General features: G+C 47.5%; 1 protein-coding gene across 1 annotated transcript; it reads right to left on the reverse strand.

Moving 5' to 3' along the window:
* Nucleotides 1-4,323: 4,323 nt before the first annotated feature.
* On the reverse strand, nucleotides 4,324-22,255 carry LANCL1 (LanC like 1). The gene is made up of 9 exons (XM_040561418.1): nucleotides 22,104-22,255; nucleotides 21,116-21,233; nucleotides 13,471-13,678; nucleotides 9,609-9,744; nucleotides 9,095-9,241; nucleotides 7,008-7,190; nucleotides 6,351-6,527; nucleotides 5,990-6,062; nucleotides 4,324-5,104 (listed from the first exon to the last, which is right to left on the reverse strand). The coding sequence occupies exons 1-9, from the start codon at nucleotides 22,185-22,187 to the stop codon at nucleotides 5,028-5,030; spliced, it is 1,203 nt and encodes a 400-aa protein (XP_040417352.1). The 5' UTR covers nucleotides 22,188-22,255; the 3' UTR covers nucleotides 4,324-5,027.
* Between the last annotated feature and the right edge of the window lie 24 nt (nucleotides 22,256-22,279).

Genomic DNA, 22,279 nt, shown 5'->3' on the forward strand with positions numbered 1-22,279 from the left:
AAATAAAAATATTACCGAAAAAAAAAAAAAGGAGAAGGTATTAAATGTGTTATTTTGATTGATTCAGGAAGAGAATAGTCAATGAAGCAACCTTCTCAGATTCAGCTGTAATCTGAAAATCCATGCTTAGCCCTGTTGCCAAGGTTAACGAGCTTCGTACATTAAAAAGCCCAGCTCTGAAGACGCTAGGTATGCTTCCTCCTGGCTTGACAATGAGTTTGGAAGCTAACGTATTTGGAAGCTCACTGCAAATATTTCCATGGTGAGCCTTGACGTCCTTCCACACGATGAGTTGGGTTTTCTTGAAGCTCTTGCCATTGTGGGATGCCTCCAAGCCACATGAGGGTCCTGGGGAGGCAGGTTTGGTGCAGGAGGACCTCTCAGAGCCCGGGGCAGCCTGTAGGGATGGAGGAAATATTTGTGTAACATCTGGAAAACTGGGGAGGCACAGAGCACTTCCATGTGATGTGAAGCATTTTCTTGAAATCCTGTCTGCATGGCGAAAGGAAATGAGTTGTCCTCCCCTGCTGGAGCTTGTGGAGGAGTATGGGCAGCTGCAGGTAGGATTGGGAAAGATGCATTTGTTTTGCCTATTTTTATTTTTTTTAAGATGTGTTTTTTTCAAGCCTCATTTTGAGGCTGTGCACTTCTGAGGGGCATCCACATTTCTCAGCTCCCTCTCACTCCTCACACTGTACAAATACAACCTCATCCACATGGGCTTTTTGGTTTCTGTGACTTTCCCAGGGCTCTACATGAACTGAATCCCAGCTCTTTCAGGCATGATGTAGCAACTGAACTACAAGCCTCTCCTTTCTTGCTAGGTTTCCTGCAATATTCCTGGTGTTTTAGCAGCCTGCTGAATTAGCCCATTCTATCCAGCATGACATTTCCTCTTATACCTGGAGAGTACATTGCACCTGTCAGTAAATGGCCAGATATTTGCACTAAGCTACATGTCTCTGTGAAGCTTGCTGTGTGCTTGGATAAGGTCGTGTCATCGGAGGTTTAAGTTTAGATCAGGGTAAAAAGATTTTATTTGGGAATTCTGCTTTGGATGGGCTTTTCTTCTTTTTCTTTCTTTCTAAGGCTGCAGTCTTTGAGAAGTGTTCGTTCCTGGTAGCAAAGGAGGATAGAAGGGGCTGTGCCCCCCTCAGCCCTTCTGTCACCTCAGATTCTCCATGCCCTGACACACTGCTCCACTGGAGGTGGGACGCACTGCCTGTATCCTGTTAAAAAGAATTCCTGTTGCTTTTAAAATCAGTTACCTCAGAGTAACTCTTTACTGGAGGCTCTGTCTAGATGTTTTGGGGTGGTGGTGTCTTCTTTGTGAGCACAATCTTGGTCACAGCCTTCCTTGGCCAAATCGGGAGGGGCTAGCTTGGAGTAACTTACCCTTTTCATGGCCCCTATTGGTTCCAGATCAGACATTTCCGTGTGTTTAAGCTGTTTTAAGAGCTGCCTCATGAAAAGACTTAATCTGCTCCTGCTTGTTGCATTATCATAGCTACAGGTCAAATGAGAAGCCCTGGGATGAGCAGGCAGGCCCTTGCAGGGTATAGCTGTGAAAATCCCACTCTGCCCCCTGCATACTGAGAGCTCCTGGGGCTCAGAGTGGCTCCAGCAAGCTTGTGCTTGCCTGGAAAGCACAAAGAGGTGGCTGCAAGGGAGAGGCAGAGCCCTTGGGGTGCTGCAGGAACGTTGCAGGGTTCTGCCCTGCTCGTAGCAGCCCTAGGGATGCGGCTGCCTAGCTGCTGGGCTTGGCTGCCTTAAGCTAAGTGTGTGCAAAGCTTCTGTGCAAGCCACAGGCAACTGGACCCAGGTAGGGCGTTGGCACAGACTTGCCAGCTCCTGGCATCCTGGGAGGAGGGCAGAAGGAACTGGTGTGTGTATAAATGCAGAAGATGCTGAGGAAGCACGCACCACAGCTGCACCCCAGCTCAGGGCCACCCTGGCTGTGGGTATGTGACAGCAGGAGTGCAGCAGCGGTCTGGCTGCATTGCCACCTGCTGGTGGGGACAGACCCATTCCGAGGCCACCTCCACCCAAGCTTAGATGAGGGCAGCTTCGAAGCCCACTCCCATGCCAGGAGCAAGCCTAGCTGGGCTCCAGCTCATTCCCTGCGGCATGCAGTTCAGTCAGATCTGCTCTCCCCCTCCTGCATTTGCAATCTGCTGCCTTGTGCTCAGCTGGATTTTATCTTCGGGCACTTGATAGTGTTGTGAGCTGTAACTCCTGGGGGTTCAGTCTGGTTGCTGGCCTTCAGGTCAGGGCTTCCTTCCTGGGTGCGGCTGCAGGGACCAGGGCAACACTTTGGCTAAAGGGCTTGGCTGCTGTGGGCAGGAAGATCCAAGCAACCTATGTTGCTGTACGTCGGGCTTGGAGCAGGATTTGTGGTCTCACTGGGACTAACCATGTTCCCTTGGTTGCTACGGTAAGAAAACCCCACTCAAATTTGGCCAAGTTGTTGTCCTTTGGATGAAAAAAGTAACTAAATTAAGAGGGGAAGGGGAAAGGTGAGATTATGGTGGGGATGCTGGAGAAAAGTGGAGTCTGGCTGGGTAACTCATGTAAAAGAAGCCCTGTGCCAGTAATTTTCTGCCCTGTGTGGCTGCTTCTCCAGCAGCAGCTTTTTGGGGCCCCAAGCCTGCCCTGTACCCAAACTGAGTGTGGGAATGGGAGATAAAGAAAGTTGGGCAGAAGGAACAGTAACAGATCTGTTCCCTCACACTGTCTCTGCCTTTGTCACCTCATACATCATACATCACTGAGCCTGCTGTCATTTCTTGAGAGCTGAAACCACAGGAGGGTTTTGCGGGGGGAATGCACACCTGCAGATGCTGTTTGGCTAGCAGCATCTGGGATGTTTTTCATCTTATTGGTAGCACAAATGGAGCTGTGTGGCAGTGCCTTCAAGCTGTGGTTTTCATTTATTTCTTGGGAGTATGCAGCACTAGGTTTTTAAACCAAAACAGCACCATGAGTAACATAACGTGTAGTTCTTAGTCGGTGGTTAAATGTGTAAGCTTCTGACTATGAAGTCTATGCAACTACGGTCTCAGCTTGTTGAAAAGAGAAAGCACCTGTGATAAAGCTGCTTTGGACTGCTGCAATGACAGGGTCAAAACTGTCTAGTGTCCCAGCAGCATTTAGCTGCTAACAGCGTTCCTGTAATCCACAGGCACTGTCCAGCTCATGGATGCACCTGGGAACATTTCAGCAACTTCACCAGCGTGGTGGTTGTTGCATATCCTGATCTCTTCAGAAATAAATCCTTGTCACAAAGCGGAGGGAAAAAATAACCCAAAGCTTGGTCATTTTAATATTTTACTGAACAGCACTCCACTTGTCAGTTGTATATCAGCCCTGGTGATTTACCTGACCCATGTATGAACCCTGGGATGCAATGCTGCCACAACATCAGGCTGCATGAACCACCTCCTCTGCAAAAGGCTGGGTTTTGAAGAAGGTGGCAGCCTGCAGGGAATGCTTTCTACCCTTTTCGGAGATTCTTTCAGGTCTGCCTACTCCACTGTTAAAGAAGAGACTGCCCTGTCTTCAGACACACACGAGCTAGCTGTGAGCATGCCAGCTTTGGTCCTCAGGACAAGTGCGCTACGCTGGCTGGAGAGGGCTCGGACTGCTGCTGCTGCTTCACACTGCTGGCTTGGAGGCTGCCCACGCCGCCCTGTAGCTGCTCACCTGCTTGTAGGTGGCCTCGGGCAATCATCAGCTGCGCCCTTTAAAGACCAAACCCACGTCCACCCCTGTGCGGGCCATGGAGCTGCCATCAAACAGCACAAGGGAGTAAAGTGGAGTCAGTAAGGTCCGCTGTACTCAGCACTTGGGTCATGCTTGGTGCTAAGAAAGTGGTTGAAGGGGTCGGGTCCCCGACTGCCGCAAATTAGCGTAGCATCAGCAAAGGACAACAAAACATATTTATCCCTTGCTAGTGTGCTGACAGGCCAAACCTATTTAACCTAGGACAGATTTTCCAGCTGGATGGGTACATTTTGCATACCAAACTCCAGGAAGCAGTAACAAGTGACTCAAATTAACCAGGTTCAGGAAAGCTTATTAAAACAAAGCCTTTAAACAACAGCTACACAGGTAACAGGCTAAACACTGACAGAACTCAGTGGAATACATTTCTTTTCCTATGCTGCTGCTGGCAGCCACCTGTAATATACATATACAGTTTTAAAGAAAGATTGCAAAGTAAGTTTTCAAAGCTAAACAGCAGCAACCACACCAGCAAGCAGTCTTAGCTTACTTAAATTGGAGTTTTCCATTAAATGATCAATGGACTTGCACGGCAGCAAGTAAGCACAAAAACTAGTGGATTATTTATTCGTCTGTCACTGGAAAAAATGCACAAAAGAGCTATACATAAGAGCCTTTGCCTATAAAGCAGACAGGTGTAAATTCTGAACGAAGTTTTGGCTTGTCAGTTCCAGCTGCACCACTTGCAATCTGACATTAAAAAAGCATATATAAAGGCTCCACGGCCCCTCATATTCACTTCTTATGGAGCAGCGCAGCTCCTAAACTACCTACTCCATGGATGGTCAGAAAGAAAACACTTAAAAGCGCATTGCAGGGCAATGGTCTCAGTATTTCATCTTTTGTTTTCCAAAGGCAACTTCCTGGAACTATTTGTCAGCACAAAAGAAAAAAAAAAATTAAATTAAATAGGCAAAGTTACATTCAATATAAGTCTTTCTCCCAGAAAATGGGATACAGAAAATAGCAAAACTTTCTAGCCAACAAAATACTGTACATTTTTCCCCAGCTCCCGACTGCAGCCCCACATTTTCAAGAGACACCAGCAAACCCTGCATTCTGTGTTTTAAACTGAAACAACGCAATGAGATGACTAGAAATATTAGAGAACTTAGCGTGCCCTCCAAGGGATGGATGTATGTTCAGTTAGGTAAACAACGATGAGTTTGGAAGGAGGAGAAAACAGCTTTGTACTGCTCTTCCTAGTGCAGAAGGATTCAGGCAAGGAGCTGCCAAGCTCAGGTTTAGAGTTCAAATGCCGGGAACTTGGCCTTGGTTGGCACCAGCAGGTCAGCAAGAAAGTAAATGGTTCCAGCCATTCCTGAGAACAAGAAAAAACAGGCAATGTGCTTCAGGAGATTCTGTATGAGCACCAATGCTATTGGTTATCTAGGGTGTGAATGAGTCAGGAAGACAGAAGACAGGAAAACGTTTTCAGAAGGACCTAAGATAATTTCCAAAGTCTGAGCCTAGGTTTCCCAAGCAGCTTAGGTACTTCTGCAGGGAGAGCATTTTGAAGTTAATTAAATGTTGAAAAACACCTGGGAAAACACGATGGGTCTCCCCTCTTCCGGCTTTACCTGGCTGAAGAATCTGAACGTCTGCAAAACTTTGGACCCCGTGATACTGTTGCCTCAGATCCTCACTGATGCATCTGCCCTTGTTTGTTGGCCTGCAGCAGAACTAGGGAGACTTAGGTTACCTGAGGAGCCAGTTCTTTCAGCAACACCTGCTGATGGCAGACTTTTGGGGAGCCTTTAGCAGGAGTGACAAAGTTCTACGGGAGCCAAAAAGGCCTACAAAAGCGGCCCCACTTGTTCTTCACTCATGTTTGAAATAGAACTGGAAAGCCCATGGAGGATTTTAATCCTTAAAAAGGCACAGAGGAGAGACTGCCTGAGAAACCAGGCTATGAGTTACCATATGGCAGACTTTGGCCCACACCCATTAACGAATTCCCCTCAAGATCTGTGTGCAGAATCTGTGCAGGAGGCCCAAGAGGACAAGCTGCTCCCTCCAGCTGGAGCTACTGGCCTGTCTTACAAGAATCTGCTTCTGTGAAAGGGTAAAATCAGTGAACACAACTTCCCTCCCATTCTTTATGCTGAGTTTTGCAAAGACCTCAGTGGAACATGTATTCATTTTTTTTCAGTGCTGGACTGGCTCAGGCCCAGGAGCAAAACACAAGCTTAGAAATGGAGGTTACCTTCAAAGAGCGAGAACGGCGTATCTGGAGTCCGACACCCGTGTTGACCATAGCTTAAACACCACTCGGCAAACTGGGAAAAGAGGAACAAAAAGCATCTAAATTTTCTTGGAGATGTGTCTTAAAACAAATACCACCCTCATCTTCACATTATCCCTTTGCAGAACAAGGCTTCTGCTGGATATTCCTTCTGTGCAGGCTGTCAGGCAATGACTGCGCTGCTCAAGGACTATGCTGGTGGAGCTGGTCAGAGCTAGCTGCACTTCTGCCATGCTAGAAATGAGGCTTCAAAGGAAAGGGCCGTGATGTAAAATATGCAAAAGTGAATAATCCTCTCTCCCTTCCTCACGCAGGCTCTCACCTTGCAGGCCCTGTACAAGTATTTCATGTTCTGAGTGAGGTTGTACAGTGCTAGGAAACCGTAGGCATTGCCAGCCGTCCCATGACAGAGCCCGTAGCCTTTCTTCAGTAACCCGTACTGCCAGATCACTTCTGCGCACTGCAGGGCATCATTTAGGTACTGCTGTTCCCCAAACACCTGTAGAGATGAGAAATATTCCTCCACACTGAGCCAATTTCCTCCACACAGAGAGAGCATCCCTGTCAGGAGGCCTGGGTTAATTAGCTCCTCTCCTGCTTAACGGTACGACTTTGCTGCCTGTTTTGGAGGATGTTTTGATGTGATGAATGGGGCTGTGTGACCGTTACTTACCATACTACTAGCTATCACCATCAGCCACCTGCAATGGGACACCCTGCAAGGCTGATGGGTTATTTTCAGGAATAAATTAAAAAACATAATTTAATAATTTAGAAAACAATATAATTATAAAAATCATTAAGAAAATGAAGTCTTTAAAACATGATCTGCTTCAGTCAGTGGGCCCTGCAGGGTGATGATGTTATTTCTTTGTACGAAGCCATCCTGCCTTCAGTCGGGGGGGGTCTCATATGTTTTCTGCATGATGAAATTCCACATTTAGGGGCCCCCAAAGGATCTTTACAAGATTTCCGGTACCTTGTATGCCTGGAGAAGCATGTAGATAACACCCGGTGCCCCATGGCACCAATGGACGAGTAGGTCTCTGGTATCATCGATGCAGGGAGGGTAATTGCCCGATGGGAACTTGAGCTGGCAGACGTAATCCACGCTGGGTTTGACTGCGTTGTGCAGCTTTACTTGGCTCACTCCCAGGCCAGGCTAAAAGAGAGAAAGTGTTAAATCCAGGAGACCATTCTGTCCCTCCCTAAAAGGTCCAAAATCCACCTGAAAGGTAGAAACAAAGCCACCTATGGCTATGTCCCTTCTTGCTCCTTGTAAATGAAGTGTTTTCTTTAGTCCAGGCTTTCACGTGTCCCAAGTACCTGCTTGGCCCCAAGCTGCCCTTCAGCAGGGACTCGTTCCCAGATACCTAATGTATCCCCAAAAACAAAGACTTCCCCAAGAGTGTGATGCAGCCCTCAAAGCAAGAGAAGAAAAAAGTCTTTTCCTGAAGAAAAGGAAGAATAGTCTCAGGTACCCGGCTTTGGAGTAAAGAGCTAAATTGTATAAAAACAGCATTAAGGGTGAATACCAGGAACGATTCCTAGCACCTAGAGCACCTCAGCTCGGAGCTGCTGGGCCAGCCCCTCTGGCAGGCTGTGATGTTGCGTTTTCACAGATGTTTCTAGGTAATTGCAAGGCAGTGACTTCACCACTGACCTCAGACGAGAGCAAGGGAGAGGCTTCAGTGTCCTCTCCAAATGAAAACTGCACAGCTCTGACCTCCTGTGGCAGGCTGCAAGGAGGACTCCAATCTAGGTATCACGCAGTTCCCAGGCTGATAACTTGGAAATTAAAAAGTCAGTACTTGTGCTGTAAAAGCACTGGAGATAGGAGTCCAACATCCTCCTCTCTGTGTTCCCCTTGTCTGCTTCCCCCAAGGGTTTTTGTACGTTATGTTCAGCTCATCTATGCTCTTTGTGCTTCACACAGCATGGCATTTTATGGGAGACTCAGACTTAAAAAAAAATTAAACAGCCTAAAACTCAGTGCAAATTTGAGCTCACAGCACACTGCTGTCTTCCTTGCCCCCAGTCAACTGTTCTTTACTCCTGGGCAATAATCACCTGCCATCCTCTTCTGCAAATCTCCTTCTGCTTCAAAAGCACCAACGACCCCTTACTCTCTGAGTCATATAAGGGAGTTAAATTCACAGGAACTCCGCTCCTGTATATAGGCATTAACTTTGAGGCTCCTACTTCAGACCTGAAAAAAAGCTCAAGCCCTTGAAACCTGGTGAATTTTTTCCACCTGCTGTGAGTTAGGTCTAAAAAAAAAAAATACCCCAAAAAACCCACACCTATATCTATGAACCTTGCTATGTTAAAATAATTTGCATCGCTCAGTGGGCACGCTTAATGCTTTGAAGATGCAATGTTGTTTATTGCTGTTATTACAGAGCTTAAGCACTGTAAATTTATGCACAAGGTGACCCACACAGGGGAATTATCACGCTGATTTCAGAGCTAGGGAAGGGAAGATTCCTAGAACTCCACTGAGTCGCACAAAACTGTAAGAAAGACAGCATCAAAGCAAAAAGGCACTGCAGCTCCCAGCTGCTTTATGGAAGTAAAAAGTCCCACCACTTTAACGTTTAGATAGAAGGCCTGATTTTGGAAGGCATTTCCCACTTTTCTCCTATGCATATAATCTCTTTCACCGTGTTTTTCTTACAGATTATTGTTCTGTAATGATCTGAGATTGCTCCAAGTAACCAACTCAACCAAATAATGCAGAAAGCCTCCAGATACCAACAAAGGGAAATACATTATAAGTAATTAATACAAGGTAGGGATGCTCAGACCCTGCTGACTCACAGGCCTTCACTATGTGAAAGTGCTGGTATAACACAGATCCTACAGATTTCCATGGAGGTGGAAAAAACAATCTCACAAACTTGGAGAAAACCATCAAAACTGGTGATACAAGATCAAACACAGGAGTAAGCCTCTCAGGCAAGGGGTCTTGCCTAGCCTGACACCACCATGAGCCTATTCAGATGCCCCTCCTTGTAGGAAAGTGAAACAAATGCTACCAGCCTCTTCCCTCCAGGTGCCTCTTACCTGCATGAGATAGTAATAAATCCCAGCCAAGCCATGGGCCGCCCCGATGTAGTACTCCTGGTACCACTCGTACATCAGTGGGCTCTTAGTTGTAAAATTCCTCCTTTTGGCCAAGCTCTCTCCAGAGGCCACAACTGCTTCGCAGACCTGTGGGTGGGAGGAGATGTGGATGAGGGAAATGCTGCTGTCTTGGAGCCAGCACAGTGGGTATCCTGATAAAGAACAAAGCTGCTGTTAACTCCCCTCGCGCAGTGGGGAGCGTGGGTGGAGTGAAAGTGATGTCAATTCAGTCTGGGCATTTATATAGAGTAAGGGGGGGAGGAGGGGATGTACTGCTGCTTCTCTTAAAAAGAACAGCAGCAGGGAAGCCTCAGTGTGGTTTCTCACTTGTTGCCAGAATTGTCTGCATCTGGCACTGATTTTTTACCTGCTTAAAGGTGAGCGGGATGGGAAGAGACAGCTAACAAATCAGCAGGTGGCTAATTCAGCCTCCACTGTTGAGAAGCCATAGTACCTGCTGAATGTGACTTTGAGGGATCTTTTCCTCTCCAAAGTGCTTGTTCACAAAGAGCAGTGCATAGAGGTAGCCCATGCGGCCATACAGCAGTTCGTCTGGCACTCGAGGGTCAACCTTGTGTAGGTGGAGCAAACTATAAAGAAAAACTCATGAGGGAGATCAGAGGACAGTCAAAGCCGTGTACACAAGCAGTGAGACCAGAGCTAAAAAAAAACCACAAAACAGTTTGTCCCCCAGTCCTGCCCACGCCCTGAGATCTGTCAGACAAGTCCCTGTGTCTCAGCGTCCCAGTTATGCAAGGTGCAAAATCTCTCCTTCTCCTCTGCTTTTTGTTTGGCTTATTGCTTTAGTCTGTTTAGCTCCCTGCAATGCTGCATGCTAGAAAGTCAAGCTAGTGCTGCACATATGTGAAAAAAGCTCACCCCTTATTCTCCAAAGTCCTGATAGCAAAGCCCCTTTACTGCTATGCCTGCAGGTGTCCAGAGCTACGCTGTCAGTGGAGGGAGAGGTGCTTGCGTGAGCTAGAAATCTAGGTAAGAGGTGGGGAGAAGCACCTGGATACGTTGTTTAACATCAAGCTTCTGTAGGACATAGAAGAAACCTTCTCTAGGAAGAGTTAAACAACAGTGGACCGCTCAGGAGAATATGAGTGCTGTGGGCTGCCTGTGGGGCAGCCCCACAATGACAACTGCTGGGCTGGCACCAGACTTTAGCCCACAGCTGCAGAGTGGGAGCTCTGCTGGAGTCGGAAACTTTCTGAGCCATTTTTCTGTCTATTATCATGTTGCAAAGTTGGTGATATTTCTGTTGTGCTAATGGTGACAGAGCTCTTCAGGATGGTACTCCATAGTCCAATTCACTCTCAGTGCAACTCTTCTTTTTTGCCCCTCTCCACACCACCCTCACGGCTGGATGTCCTTCCATGTCAGAGCAGCAGGCAGGGCTGTGCCTGGTTCTAGCTTTATTTTCCTGTTCATCTCCAAGAAATGATGGCACTCTGAAAAATGCCATCACTTTTGAAACACCACCATAAGCAGCTTCAAGGCTGTTTCTTCAGCTGATTCCTGCTGTGGCTGCAAGAGGGAAAGGGCTAAAACACGAGAGCACTGTGTGCAGGGCTTCCCCATCACAGCAGTGTGAGGAACAGAAGAGGTGCTTTGGCAGCCCTTGCTGCCAGGCAGAACTAGGTGCTGCAAGGGAAAGAGGCAAGCAAATGTCCCCCAGAGCACAGAGAAGATGCTGGGCTCTGACTCCTTTTGGCAGGAGAGTCTCCCTTGGCACTGGACTCAAAGCGAGCAGAGATATCAGAGGAGAAAGGAGAGAACAACATCTCGAGGTGGATTGGCCCCGTCTCCTCTTGCATCGCTCCCTGGGGAGGTTTCTCACAGACTAAACCCAAGAGACAGCTTTTGCACACAGGACTAGGAATAATCAGGGTCCTGGCAAGCCTATCTGGCAGGGATCCTGCTCCTAGCTGCATGGGCTGAAGGGAAAGCCCCTCTGCTTCCCCATGTCCCCTGTCCCCATGTCCAAGGAAAGCAGATGACAAGGAGGGCTTCCAAGGAGGAACGCAGCGCTTCAGCAGACGGGCTGTGCCCAGCGGCAGGCTGGTAGGAACAGATGCTGTCTGGTGACGATGCTCAGCTCTGAGGATGTCAGGAAAATGTCAGGTGCAATAGCAGGAATGGGTGGCTGCATAAACAGTAACACCCATGCTAGGGATTTTCAGCAGTGTGCATGTCAAATCTTCTCTTACTGAGGAATCTGGAGCAGCTACTCTTCTTGCTCCCTTCATGTTACTGCTTCTGCTTCTAGCTGCCTTCCCAGCCAGGGCCATCAGGGGAGAAGCTTACCAGCAGTTTCTGTCCTTTAGATACATGGGGCAGGGCTGCACAGCATGTGTGCAGTGAGAGACACCCAGGGTGCTGCTGTACAGACTACAATCCGAATGTGTTTCTCAGGTGTGAGGGGGTAAATCAAGGGCCCTGAAAGAAAGAGCCACTGCTCGCAAATCAGCCTGTTATCTCAACTGCCAAAAATCACTAGTTTCTGGTCAGAGGGAAAGTGAGGCAGCTGCAAAGCAAGGGGGGGGGTTTGTACACCACTGGCTCTAAAAGCACACCTCTGACCTGCTGAAATGGTGCGACACAGCAGGGAAAAGAGCTCCTGGAACAAAGCTCAGATTTTCACATGGTCTCGGAAAATGGGCTGCCCTGAAATGTTACTCTCCAGAGCATAAAAGCACATTTCTTGGTCATGAACTCATTTAGGCGAGAGCAAGGGGAGAAGAGAAGTAAGCTCCCGTCTTTCCCACTGCAGGGAGAACCTGGCTGATGAATTCTCTCCTCAGTACCCAAAGATGAGGTGCTTTAAAAGGCAGAACAAAATGGAGAGAGGCTCTCCTTCTCCACAGCTGTAACAGAAGTGCACCTTCCAGACACTGCATAACTTAGCAACCCTTCTGGAACTAAACAGCATATTCAAAACCCACTTAAGAGCTTTGATCAAGGGAACTATTTCTCAAAGAGAAATACTCTCTTTTTAAAGGTAGCATGGTCAGGCTAACTGCTCTGGGAATTGGTGGTAGAGCAAGGACGGTGTAAATGTTCCTTCAAAAATGACACAATTTTCTCTTTCTTCCTCTCAGATGTATGAAGAAACCCATTTCCAAGGCTCTTCCCTCATTATGCCATTAGATGGCAGTGCAGGATTAATCACGAGTTTCCATTCTGCCACAACATTGTAAGCAGAACAGGGATACGTGAGGGGAAGATCTACAGCAAGAAAAATCATGGATTTTCCATAACTTGGGGCTTATGTACTGACCACAACTGGCTGGTAATGCTTGACAGATCGGTTGCCTTGTTAGCAAATATATTAATCATAGTGAGATTCACCACTTTGACACCATCTTAAGCAAAACCCAAACCACAGAGTATTTTAAGAATAAAAAAGGGAGATCTGTCTTCAGACTGACCATATCTATGTAATGAGGAGCTATTCTTAGTTGAAGGAGTGGGAACTGGGTGTCCAAGTCATACCAGACCCTCAGATAGCCATCCATGGTGTTTTTAATCCATATCATGCATGACGTGCTCATGGCTGTTTTAAGGACATTCAGCGTCATTCTGAAGTGCCTGGGTTTTGTCTTGTTTGTGTGCTGACCGCTCATAAACAGCATCTCTACGCAGGGCTGTTTCTCACCCTCTTAAACTTATCTCCCTTAAGCAAGAAAAGCTTGCAACTGCAATCTCCTCCTCTCTTTTTTTTTTTTCCTTCCTTTGCTATTTGCTGATCTGATTGTAGGACTGCTTGTATGTCCTGTTTTTTCTGAAGTATCCAACAAAAATACATTTGAAAACAGTTGAAGAAAGGCAGGAAATAGAAATAAATGAATCATAACCAGCTGCATTCAGCAGCTGAAAAGGATGCTGTCAATCATAGGTCTAAGTCAAAGCCAACTAACAAATACCAAGTGGAAGCAAGTGACACGCTTCTCCTTTTTATCAAAATGGCTGTGAAGCTAAATTTAAGGGTTCCGAAAAAATCCCAAACCTCCCATTATTTTTATTTATTTATTCTTTAATTTGGGCAATTTCTTCCCTGTGTTACCTGAATTATTTCTAAAGTGGCAACGACAGCTAAGCAATATCCTTGCTCCCCTACCTGCAGCCCCAGCCAGGCAAGCTACTTCAGGGCAGAAGTTTGCGTTGCCTTGCTATGTTAATGGATTCCCTGCCTCTAAGACTGTGCCAAAATCTACTCAGGCTTGGAGGAGAGGACCTGGAACAAGCCCAGACCAGTTCTACAAGCAAGTGCAGGATGAACGTCAGGTCGAAGACATAACCACGCGTTTTACCGAGTGATGCAGTCTTCTGACTGCTTCTGGTTCTGCAGTTTGTGGTAGACGACAGCAGCCACTGCCAGAGGCCCAGCGTCTCCGCACAAGAAAGTGATGGATCGTCTCGTCAGACAGCTCAAGCTCTTCTTCACGTACTCCTGGGCCACGTGGAGGTAGGCTGGGTCTCCGTACACATCATAGAGGTGCAAGTACAGCAAGGCAATGCCTGCAAAAGGAACACTAAGATTGTAACCCCCAGAAAAGTTTGCATCTTAGTTGCACCTTGGCTGCTTTAACAACCCCAAAAGTCTGGCCCTCAGCCTCATCTCAGGTGCAATCCCCTGCTGCAGCATCCACAGCTTCTTTTCCTGCTTTGTGACCTCTTTGTGCCTCATGCTGCTCCTGAGTGGGCTGCAAGTGGAGACAAACAGCAGTGTCTGACCCAGGAAGGCCTGGAGGACAGCAGAGCCCCTGATACACAGGTTACACGCTATTTTAGTAGTTGGGAGCAAAAGAGGAGACCTAGACAAACCCATCTAAACCTACGAACTGCACCTGGGACTGTGTTGCAAAACAGTGGAATTAAAAAAAAACAAACCACCAAAACAGCAGAAAACATCAGGCAAGACAGAACTTGTGGCAGAGTGGTGCTGAGGTGTTTCCCTGTCTCAACTGCTCTTTCCCATGCCAGGAGGTGAAGGGCTGGGTCCCTTAGCTTGGATTTGATTAAAGTGACAGATCATCAGCACTGAGAAGCATCCTACCTGGCTCTATTTTTTTTTATTTTTACCCTTCCCACTGGGAAGTATCAGCAGGACTGCTACAACTCTGTGGACACCAGCTGCTGATGAGCAGGTCCCGAGCCCTCCTAGAGGGGCTAGTGCATCCTACTAAAGGAAAGAAGCTGCACATTGTTGTTGAGAGTAGCCCTGGTCTGAAAAAGATAAGCTACCTGGAATGCTGGAAACAGCTGCATGGTCTTCCCTGGATGTTTTCAGTGGGGTGGGCAGTTACAGAAACAGCTCTGCTACTAAGAAGTCGCATCAATTGCTATCCCTGGACTCTGTCTGCCCTGCCTTCATCCAGCTCTTGAAGCTTTTAGTATGTAACTGTATTTGAAAGGTCTGCCACGTTCAAACATCCTTCTGATCTGGAAAGCATCCTCGAACATGCATTGGAGAAAGCTACTGGTCTGTATCCCCCTGAGAAAGGCTCCTTTCTCTCCTCACCAGCAACCATTTCTGTGAAGCCATGGGTTCTGTGTTTAAGCCTAAATTAATTGAGCCAACCTCCGCAGATTTTGGTGTTGCAAGGCGGGTAGGGTAGGAAGAAACATGCTGCAAAATTACTTCATAAGGTACCGAGGACAATTTTAAATTTAGATCACTTTCTCATTTTGCATGGGTAATCTCCAAAGCTTCGTGCTACAGACAATTCAATTTCACATGTATATTAAGGGCAAATTTCCATTTCCCACTGAAGTTAATAACCTTGTCCTCTCTCAAAGCAGTTTAGTGTCAGTATTTCCAGGGAGAGAAGCCCAGCTGCATGGTACCATCACTCAGGTTTATAAGGACATGGACATGAAGCCCTTCTTTAAAGAGAACCCTCCTCTTCCAGCCAGCAAATGCAAAGCGACTCTCCTTGATTTATTTAGCACCTAGCACAGCCTCTAGGCTCTTAATAGGCCTGATAGCTGTCTGCGCACAACTTGCACTCTTGAGTTATCTGCTTTAATATACAACTTTTTGCTTTCTAAGTAGCTTTTATTCCCACTGCCATCATACCACCCTAATTATGTACATAACTACCACACCAAGAAAGCTGCTAGGACCGAATTCCAAGAAAGTAAATGTCTCACCATTGTTTTCCTCTGACTTTGTTGCCTCTCCTCTTTTAAACATTTCTCACCATCCTTCCCTCCCAGCCCAAGCATTCTCCAACAATCGCTCTTTTGGAGAAGACTCCAAAAAACGTTAACCTGTATTAAGGGATGGGAGTAAAACCTTTGCTTGCCCAAATCATTTGTCTTTCCTTCTTCTTTAAAAAAGAAAAGCTGTCAAACTGCATCTAAAGACTATTTTCTCAACTCATGCCTCAAGGAACTCAAGCTCCCAGGTCGATCAGCAGGGCATGGGGCAGTGCTGCCTGCAGCTTGCTCTGTTGCTGCCTGTGAACCCAGAAGTAGGGAAAATCAGCAGAGGAGAGCAGGAGCATGCACAAAACCGCGGTGTTTACAGATGTATGTAGAAGGATATAAAACGCAGTCACCTGCGTGGGAAATGTTGCATACTGACCTGCCTGCCAAGATGCAGATGGTCATTTCAGAGGCAATGCAGTTTGCAGACAAGAGTTTCCCCAATGGCCTTGGCTCAAGTAAGCTGTGCTGCTCTGCAGAAGTTAACCCACAACTCTGCCTCAATCCCTCTCCAATACCTTCCTCACCCCAGCTGTGAGGTTTGTAGGGTTTGCAGGCTGACATGGTGGGTTTTTGGTATGCTTTCCATGCCATACAAACATTGCATCCTTGATCAAATGGGACCCTGCAGACAGTGGATCTGCTCCACTGCCATGCACCCTGGAGGTCTGTGTTCAGTGTCACAGCTGGAAATGTCTGTGACCTGCTTTGGTGACCTCTGAGACTCCTGATTGTTCCCAGCAGAACTGCCACACTGCAGCTGTCATCTGCTACTGCCAAAATTTTAGGGGCTTTGTTCTGTTTATCAGTTATTATTGGTCTTTCCTCTCTATACTTTCTCCAGACTTCATTTTTTTTTCTCCTTGCAGTGTAAGACCTTGCTGCATACCCACATGTGGCAGAGAATGCATCAGACATCACTTGGTGGTGCGGGACAGTGGTGAACATGTGAGCTATTGACAGCACATCCTTTTAGTAGGTCTCTGATAACCAAAACTGCCGTCCCTAGGGTGCAGGGAGCCAATGCACTGGAGACAGAATGACCGAGACACCTGCTAGCTGCAGAGAATCACGAGGCAAAAATCAGGTCTGTGTATCTCACATCAAAGCCTGTTTATTTAACATCTTCATTAGGATGGTGAGCAGCATCTCTCTCCTCTTGCCATCCTATATGAGCAGATGTAGAGGGTTGCTTTGTGTTAAAGACTTCTTTTGGGGAGGCATAGGAGGACACTTAAACGTATGCACTGGGAACAGATGTGTTTGCATCAATCAGCTAACGCTGATGGTCCTGATTTTAGAAGCCATTACCTCCAACAGAGCAGACATTGCTGTAGACAGAAGACAAGTTCTTGCTGAAGAGCTAAAGCACTGCAACAGGCCGAAAAAAAACCTCAATCATATGACCATTCTGTTGGTCAAACAGAAGTAAAGCTGTGTATGGACTTCCCCCCAGGTTCCTTCTGTTGGGTTGCACTACCGCTGCCAACAGTTCTGCTGGCGGGAGACAGCAGTGAGACAAAGCTTCCTCCTCGTGCTGGATGAAGATGAGAGGAAGCACTGCTTGGTGTCAGCTCTGCTGCAGCCCCCTTGTTGACAACACCAGCAGGGACACCCATGAGACTGCTCTGAATGCGCCTCCTTTCCTTTGTGAAAGGACCACGCTGGTTCAGCTGCTGGTGCCTGACAGCTGATTCCAGTTCAGGTGCTGGACAACACCAGCAGCTGACCTAGCGTGGTCCTTTCACAGATTTCCCCAGGTTGCCACAGGAGGAGATTTCTGGGTCACTCAGCCAGCCAGCACCCTTAAAGCAGGATGTCAAATTTAGAGGGAAGAAGCAGAAACTGATCTCTGCACATAGCAAGAAAGCCTGATGGTTTTTAGTGTGAAACCTGATGACATTTTAATGAGTTAGGCATGGGGTAAAAGTTACAGAGGGAGTGGAAAAGCTCTACTGCCCAGCTCAAAGGATAATGAGCAACTTTTCTGGTGCAGAGGTGTGGGATGTTATCTCACACTCACAAATGCATGCCAAAGGCGTGCTGAATGGGAAAATGAGCTGTCTTCTATAGAGGGTCTATAGTCCTGTGTTTGAAACTGCCTGGGGGCTCCCAGGTGCATTTTATTGCAGCTTGCCTTCCTAGTGTGTTGTGGGATATGGGGTGTCTCTCAGGATCCCTCAGCATCTCCGACAAGAAAACCTGGTAATAACACTTTTGTAAAACTTACTTTTCTCCTTCCAGGAAAAAAAAAAAAAAAACAAACAACGACAACCCTTTACCTCATCACCGAATCCTAGAAGAGGCTGGGTTAGAAGGGACATACAGAGGTCATCTGATCCAACACCTGGAATTACAGCCAACTTCAAAATTACACCTCATTGCTCAGAGCCTTGTCCAGTCTAATACTGAGCATCTCCAAGAATGGAGATTTCACAAAAACTACCCACCAGGCACCTGGCAGGATGTGGGTGACACAAAGCATTCTCTTCTCTCTCTTCAAATGCAGCCCCACTGCATCTTACTCTGTAGGGATTATCTGAGCGTTTCTGTTTTTCTGAACAGAGCTGTAAGGGGATGCAAGTTCTCTGGGTTATGAGGTTAAAACTGGGATATTACATTGAAGTGAACGAAAGGCATTTTTCCAGAACCTTTCGTGAACTGGTACTGTCAGAATTTCTACTCATTCTTAAGTCGCTTTTCTTTCATCTAGCGTGCCCTTTGAAGAGTCCTTTCAAAAGGCAGCTCAGCCCTTCTCTTCTCCACTTGCCCAGAGGCCAGCCAAAAGCTGCAGCAGGGGCAAGCCACCTGGACTCACCGGTTTGGTTCAGAGGCCCTCAAGCTCTAAAAGCCATGACTAGTATGCTGCTAGGGAAGGGAATGCTTGCATGGGAAACAAATCCCAAAAGCACTGCCAAAATATGCAGGCAGGAGAATCTCCCCCTTTTACAACATTTCAGAGGGCAGACCACCCCATCATCTTGGGACATCAACAGCCAACAGGGAGCAGACTCAGGAGCTTCCTAGCTTTGATTGTCAGCAAAGAGGTGACAACAGTGAAGTCTGACTTGTTCCATTTCTTTTCCACCATCTGTCCTTCCAGTCTAGGTAGTCTTTCAAGCACAGCTTCCTGCGCTACAAGAAAGACCAACACATACTGGTAACTCTTAGGCATCCTCATGTTTGAAAACAGGCAAGGGCGTCGTACTTCTGCAAGGATTTGAACTGCTTCTGATTCAAAATTAACTTAGGGCAGTTTACCTTTCCTCAGTCAATACTTTGATACTAGTGAAACAGATGAAGACTGCAAAAGCTTTTGCAGCAGTCTAGCTAAACTGATTATAAGACAAAATGGAACACAACAGCTTGAGCCTGATCTACAGCCAGGCACGTACCAGGCTTTGCCTACAGGGCCCTGATCCCTATGGGGAACTGAATGAAACCGTAACTAGCAGATTCAAACGTGTTTTGAGGGCATTCAGCTGTACACTGGATAATCTGGATCCGAAGTGCACTGTCACTGCCTCTGAGCTGAAAATGCAAGTCCTACCTTCCCTCTGCTCCAACTTCACGTGCCAAGAAGCTGTGGCTGCGTGGGGGAGCAGGGCTCTCAAGTGTGTTGGGAAAGAAACAGGCACCAAAGTAAAATGCCAGCATATGCTGCATATTACGGGGTGTAATGTAGTACGCTCAAGTATGTTACATTTCATGCAGAGTTTACGCTAAGAGAGGCACATTTCAAATCTCTCTTATTAGCGGTCACAAGAGTACGAGTTGATTTCAGGCTGCTGGGCAATGATTTACATGAGAAGATACTCAACAAGCCTCTTCTACTTAAGCAATTAAGGGAAAAAGCTGCTGTCTTGGCCCAATTAATTTGCTCTCTGGAAACCAGCACTGAATAAATTAATATAGCTAGGATTAGAAAAGAAAGGAGGATGACTCGCATACAGTGTAATATCTGCAAACTTCACTTCTCTGGCTGTGACCCGCAGGAAATCTGTCCACAGGCTTTTTCTAATCCTATTAGCCAAGGCAAGAAGGTTGTATGCCCGAAGAGGAATGATCCCAGGGAGGAAAAGAAAAGAGAAATGCCTCTCAAGAAATCGCTTTCTAAAATAATAAAAATTAATAAAAAAAAGAAAGCAGAAATCCTACCGGAGCTCACAGCCACTGTCACTTTCCAACATGAAGCCCCTTAAGGCCACCCTACGGAAAGAAAAGTGTTTACCTTCTCCCTGCAGACTTTCAGAGCACACCTAACATCAGCTAGCTGTCCTCCTGCTTTACCTCCTGAATTCCTCTGGCCAGAGGTTGACTCTACTGCCAAGCCAAGCAGTGTCATCACACCTGAAGGCCATCATCACATCCAGAGCACTTTTCACATGAAGGGAGCTGAGGGAAGGCTGAACCCCTCTCTCCCAGGATGAACTCAGCCAGTACTGAACAGAAATTCACACGCAGCAGCAGCAAAGTGCTGCCAGGCAGCAACTGAAAAGAAAAAAAAAAAAACAACAAACAATAGACTTCTCCCACGCTGGAATTCAACAGTGGCATGGTAGCATTTCTTATGAACTGTGTTGGAGTGCTCTTAGTGCCTGTTTACCTTACCAAAATTTTCAAGCTGCCATTTCTGGTGCTGCTTTCACCAAGCTGCAACATTAGCTTAGCGTCAACACAATGATCACTATTCTTCCAAGCAAACTGTTGGCATCAAGTTCCATTGTATCTAAACACAAACCAGCCACGCCCAGATTATAACATGGAAAATTACCATTTAGGATTGCAGTGTATTGGGGAAAAAAAAAAAAGCCACGACAGCAAAAAAATCCTGCAGCAGTCACAAAAGTAACTGCACCTATCCCAAGATCCCTCCCTAGAGCCTGGCACAGTGCAGAAAAAAGCACCTTGAAAGCTGACAAAGCACACAGCAGAAGCCAAAAGCCAAAGAGGATGAGGCAGAGAAATGTGTCCTCCCTGGCTCCAGGGGGTAGGAATAGGGTGGAGAAGGTAGGGCACGCTCCCAAAGTAGGGAGAACACATTGAAAACGCACCACAGGAAAAAGACAAGCTCCTGGAAGCTTAGGATAGAAGAGTTTGTGCGAAGAAGGCTTCCATCCATAGTTATATTTGGATTTCCGCTCTCTCTAGCAGCTCCAAGAGCAGAACTAGCCCTGGCTGAGTGGAGGGGCACTACCTGGGGAGAAAGAGTGGCGCAATTTGACAAACAGCATCGCAAGATAAAACTCAGCCCAAACCAAAAAGATGGACATTAGCTCAGGCTCTAAGCTCATGACTGCCACTCTGCAAGAAGGCCTTACAGGAGAATGGCCTACTATGCATATATGCGTACTTCACAGAGTAGTAATTGTAAATACCCTCACCTAGTTCCTACATTTGGAACTAGTCTCTTCAAAGGCTCCAATACTTGCTCTCAAGAAGATACGTTCCAATCTTCTGGCTTTATTTGTTGCAGAAGTTTGGCACTGTTACTCAAGATCTAGTCTTACTTACCCTGCAATGCTATGGTCTTCCCTCTGCAGTTTGAGTTCTGCTGCCAAAAAAAGGTGAGTCACTGAACGACGACCCCTTAGTTTAACAGATTAAACCATCATGCGGGAGAAGTGCCATTCATGATACAGATCTACTGTCATCAAACTACAAAGAAACAGGGGCTGACTTAGCCTAACCTTGAGGACAGCTTCAGCAGGGTCAAGCTCCCTTCAGACCAGATGGCCACCCTACCTGTCCAGCCAGTGTAAGCCGTGCAGTCCTGTGGGTCAGCAGACTTGAGGCCCCTCTCCATCTGCTGGAGCAGCTCCCTTATTTTGTTGTTCAGACGCTGCGTGAACTCAGGTGTCAGCTGTGCAGAATCAAGAAACACCAGAGAAAAGCAACATCAGCACACTGGGGAAGGACTTGGTAAATGGCTGATTGCATGTGGAAGAGCCGGGGGGGCACACACCAGGGATCTTCTCTAACTACTAGTAGCATTTACCTCCTAGCAAGCATCTGAGAAGTCTTTGCTGGCAACTGCTACCCCACCACCACCAGGGCCATGCCCTGCCCTGGGGCTGCAGTGCCAGCACCTGTAAGGCCTCAAAGCCATGCTGGAGGAAGATAATTTCTTCTCCTGGCTTTAAACCATGGCCAGGCTGGAGATGGGCAGGTTGGAAGCTATCTTGGAAGTCCTGGGCACCTTCTTCTTTCTGGAAAGCTCTGCTGGGATAGGATTGTCAGGTCTTTAACCTCTCAGGAATAACTGGGCTACCACACCAGAGAGAGTGAAAAACCTACAAAGGGTTTCCGTTACCTCAGGTTTTGCTAATGTCACAGGAGATGCTCCGATAACTGCCCACCTTGAAGGAGGACACAGCGGTCGAGCTCTCACCTTACCATGGGCACACGAGGACCACGACACCACACACACACATCCTCGCCCGCTGCCACCCCCCTACAAACAGACCCTCAGTACAAAACACAGTCACCGAGATCACAACACCTTTAATTATGCTTCAAAAAAAGAAGAGAAAATCCACATCTTTTTGCTGTTATTTAAAAAGGCCCACCTTGTGAACCACCCCAGGGCAGCCCCCCCAGCCTAAGGGGCTTCTCCCCGCAGCCACCGCCGGGCGCGGGGCCGCGCTGGCAGGGACTCGGCGGGCGGCCGGGGAAAAGCGACAGTCCCCAGCCGCTCCCCCTCACCCAGCCCGGTCACCGCATCCCCACTCACCCGCCCGGCGGCATCGAAGTAGCCAGTGGCCAGGGATTTATCGTAGTCCGCATAGGGGTTGGGCAGAGCCCGCTGCGCCATCATGGTGCCGGCCGCTCGCTGCCCGCCCCGCCCAAATGGCGGCGGCCGCCGTGAGGCTGCGGGAGGCCGGGCCGAGGAACACCGCCCCACAGTGC

The sequence above is a fragment of the Cygnus olor genome, chromosome 6 (assembly GCF_009769625.2).
Source record: "Cygnus olor isolate bCygOlo1 chromosome 6, bCygOlo1.pri.v2, whole genome shotgun sequence".
Classification (NCBI taxonomy): Eukaryota; Metazoa; Chordata; class Aves; order Anseriformes; family Anatidae; genus Cygnus; species Cygnus olor.

Coding starts and splice junctions, on each gene's coding strand:
- LANCL1 (XM_040561418.1), bottom strand. CDS start 22,187: ATGATGGCGCAGCGGGCTCTGCCCAACCCCTATGCGGACTACGATAAA. Junction 21,234..22,103: donor ACTTCGATGCCGCCGGGCGG/GTGAGTGGGGAT, acceptor GATTCTGCACAG/CTGACACCTGAGTTCACGCA. Junction 9,745..13,470: donor TCAGAAGACTGCATCACTCG/GTAAAACGCGTG, acceptor TTTTCTTTATAG/TTTGCTCCACCTACACAAGG.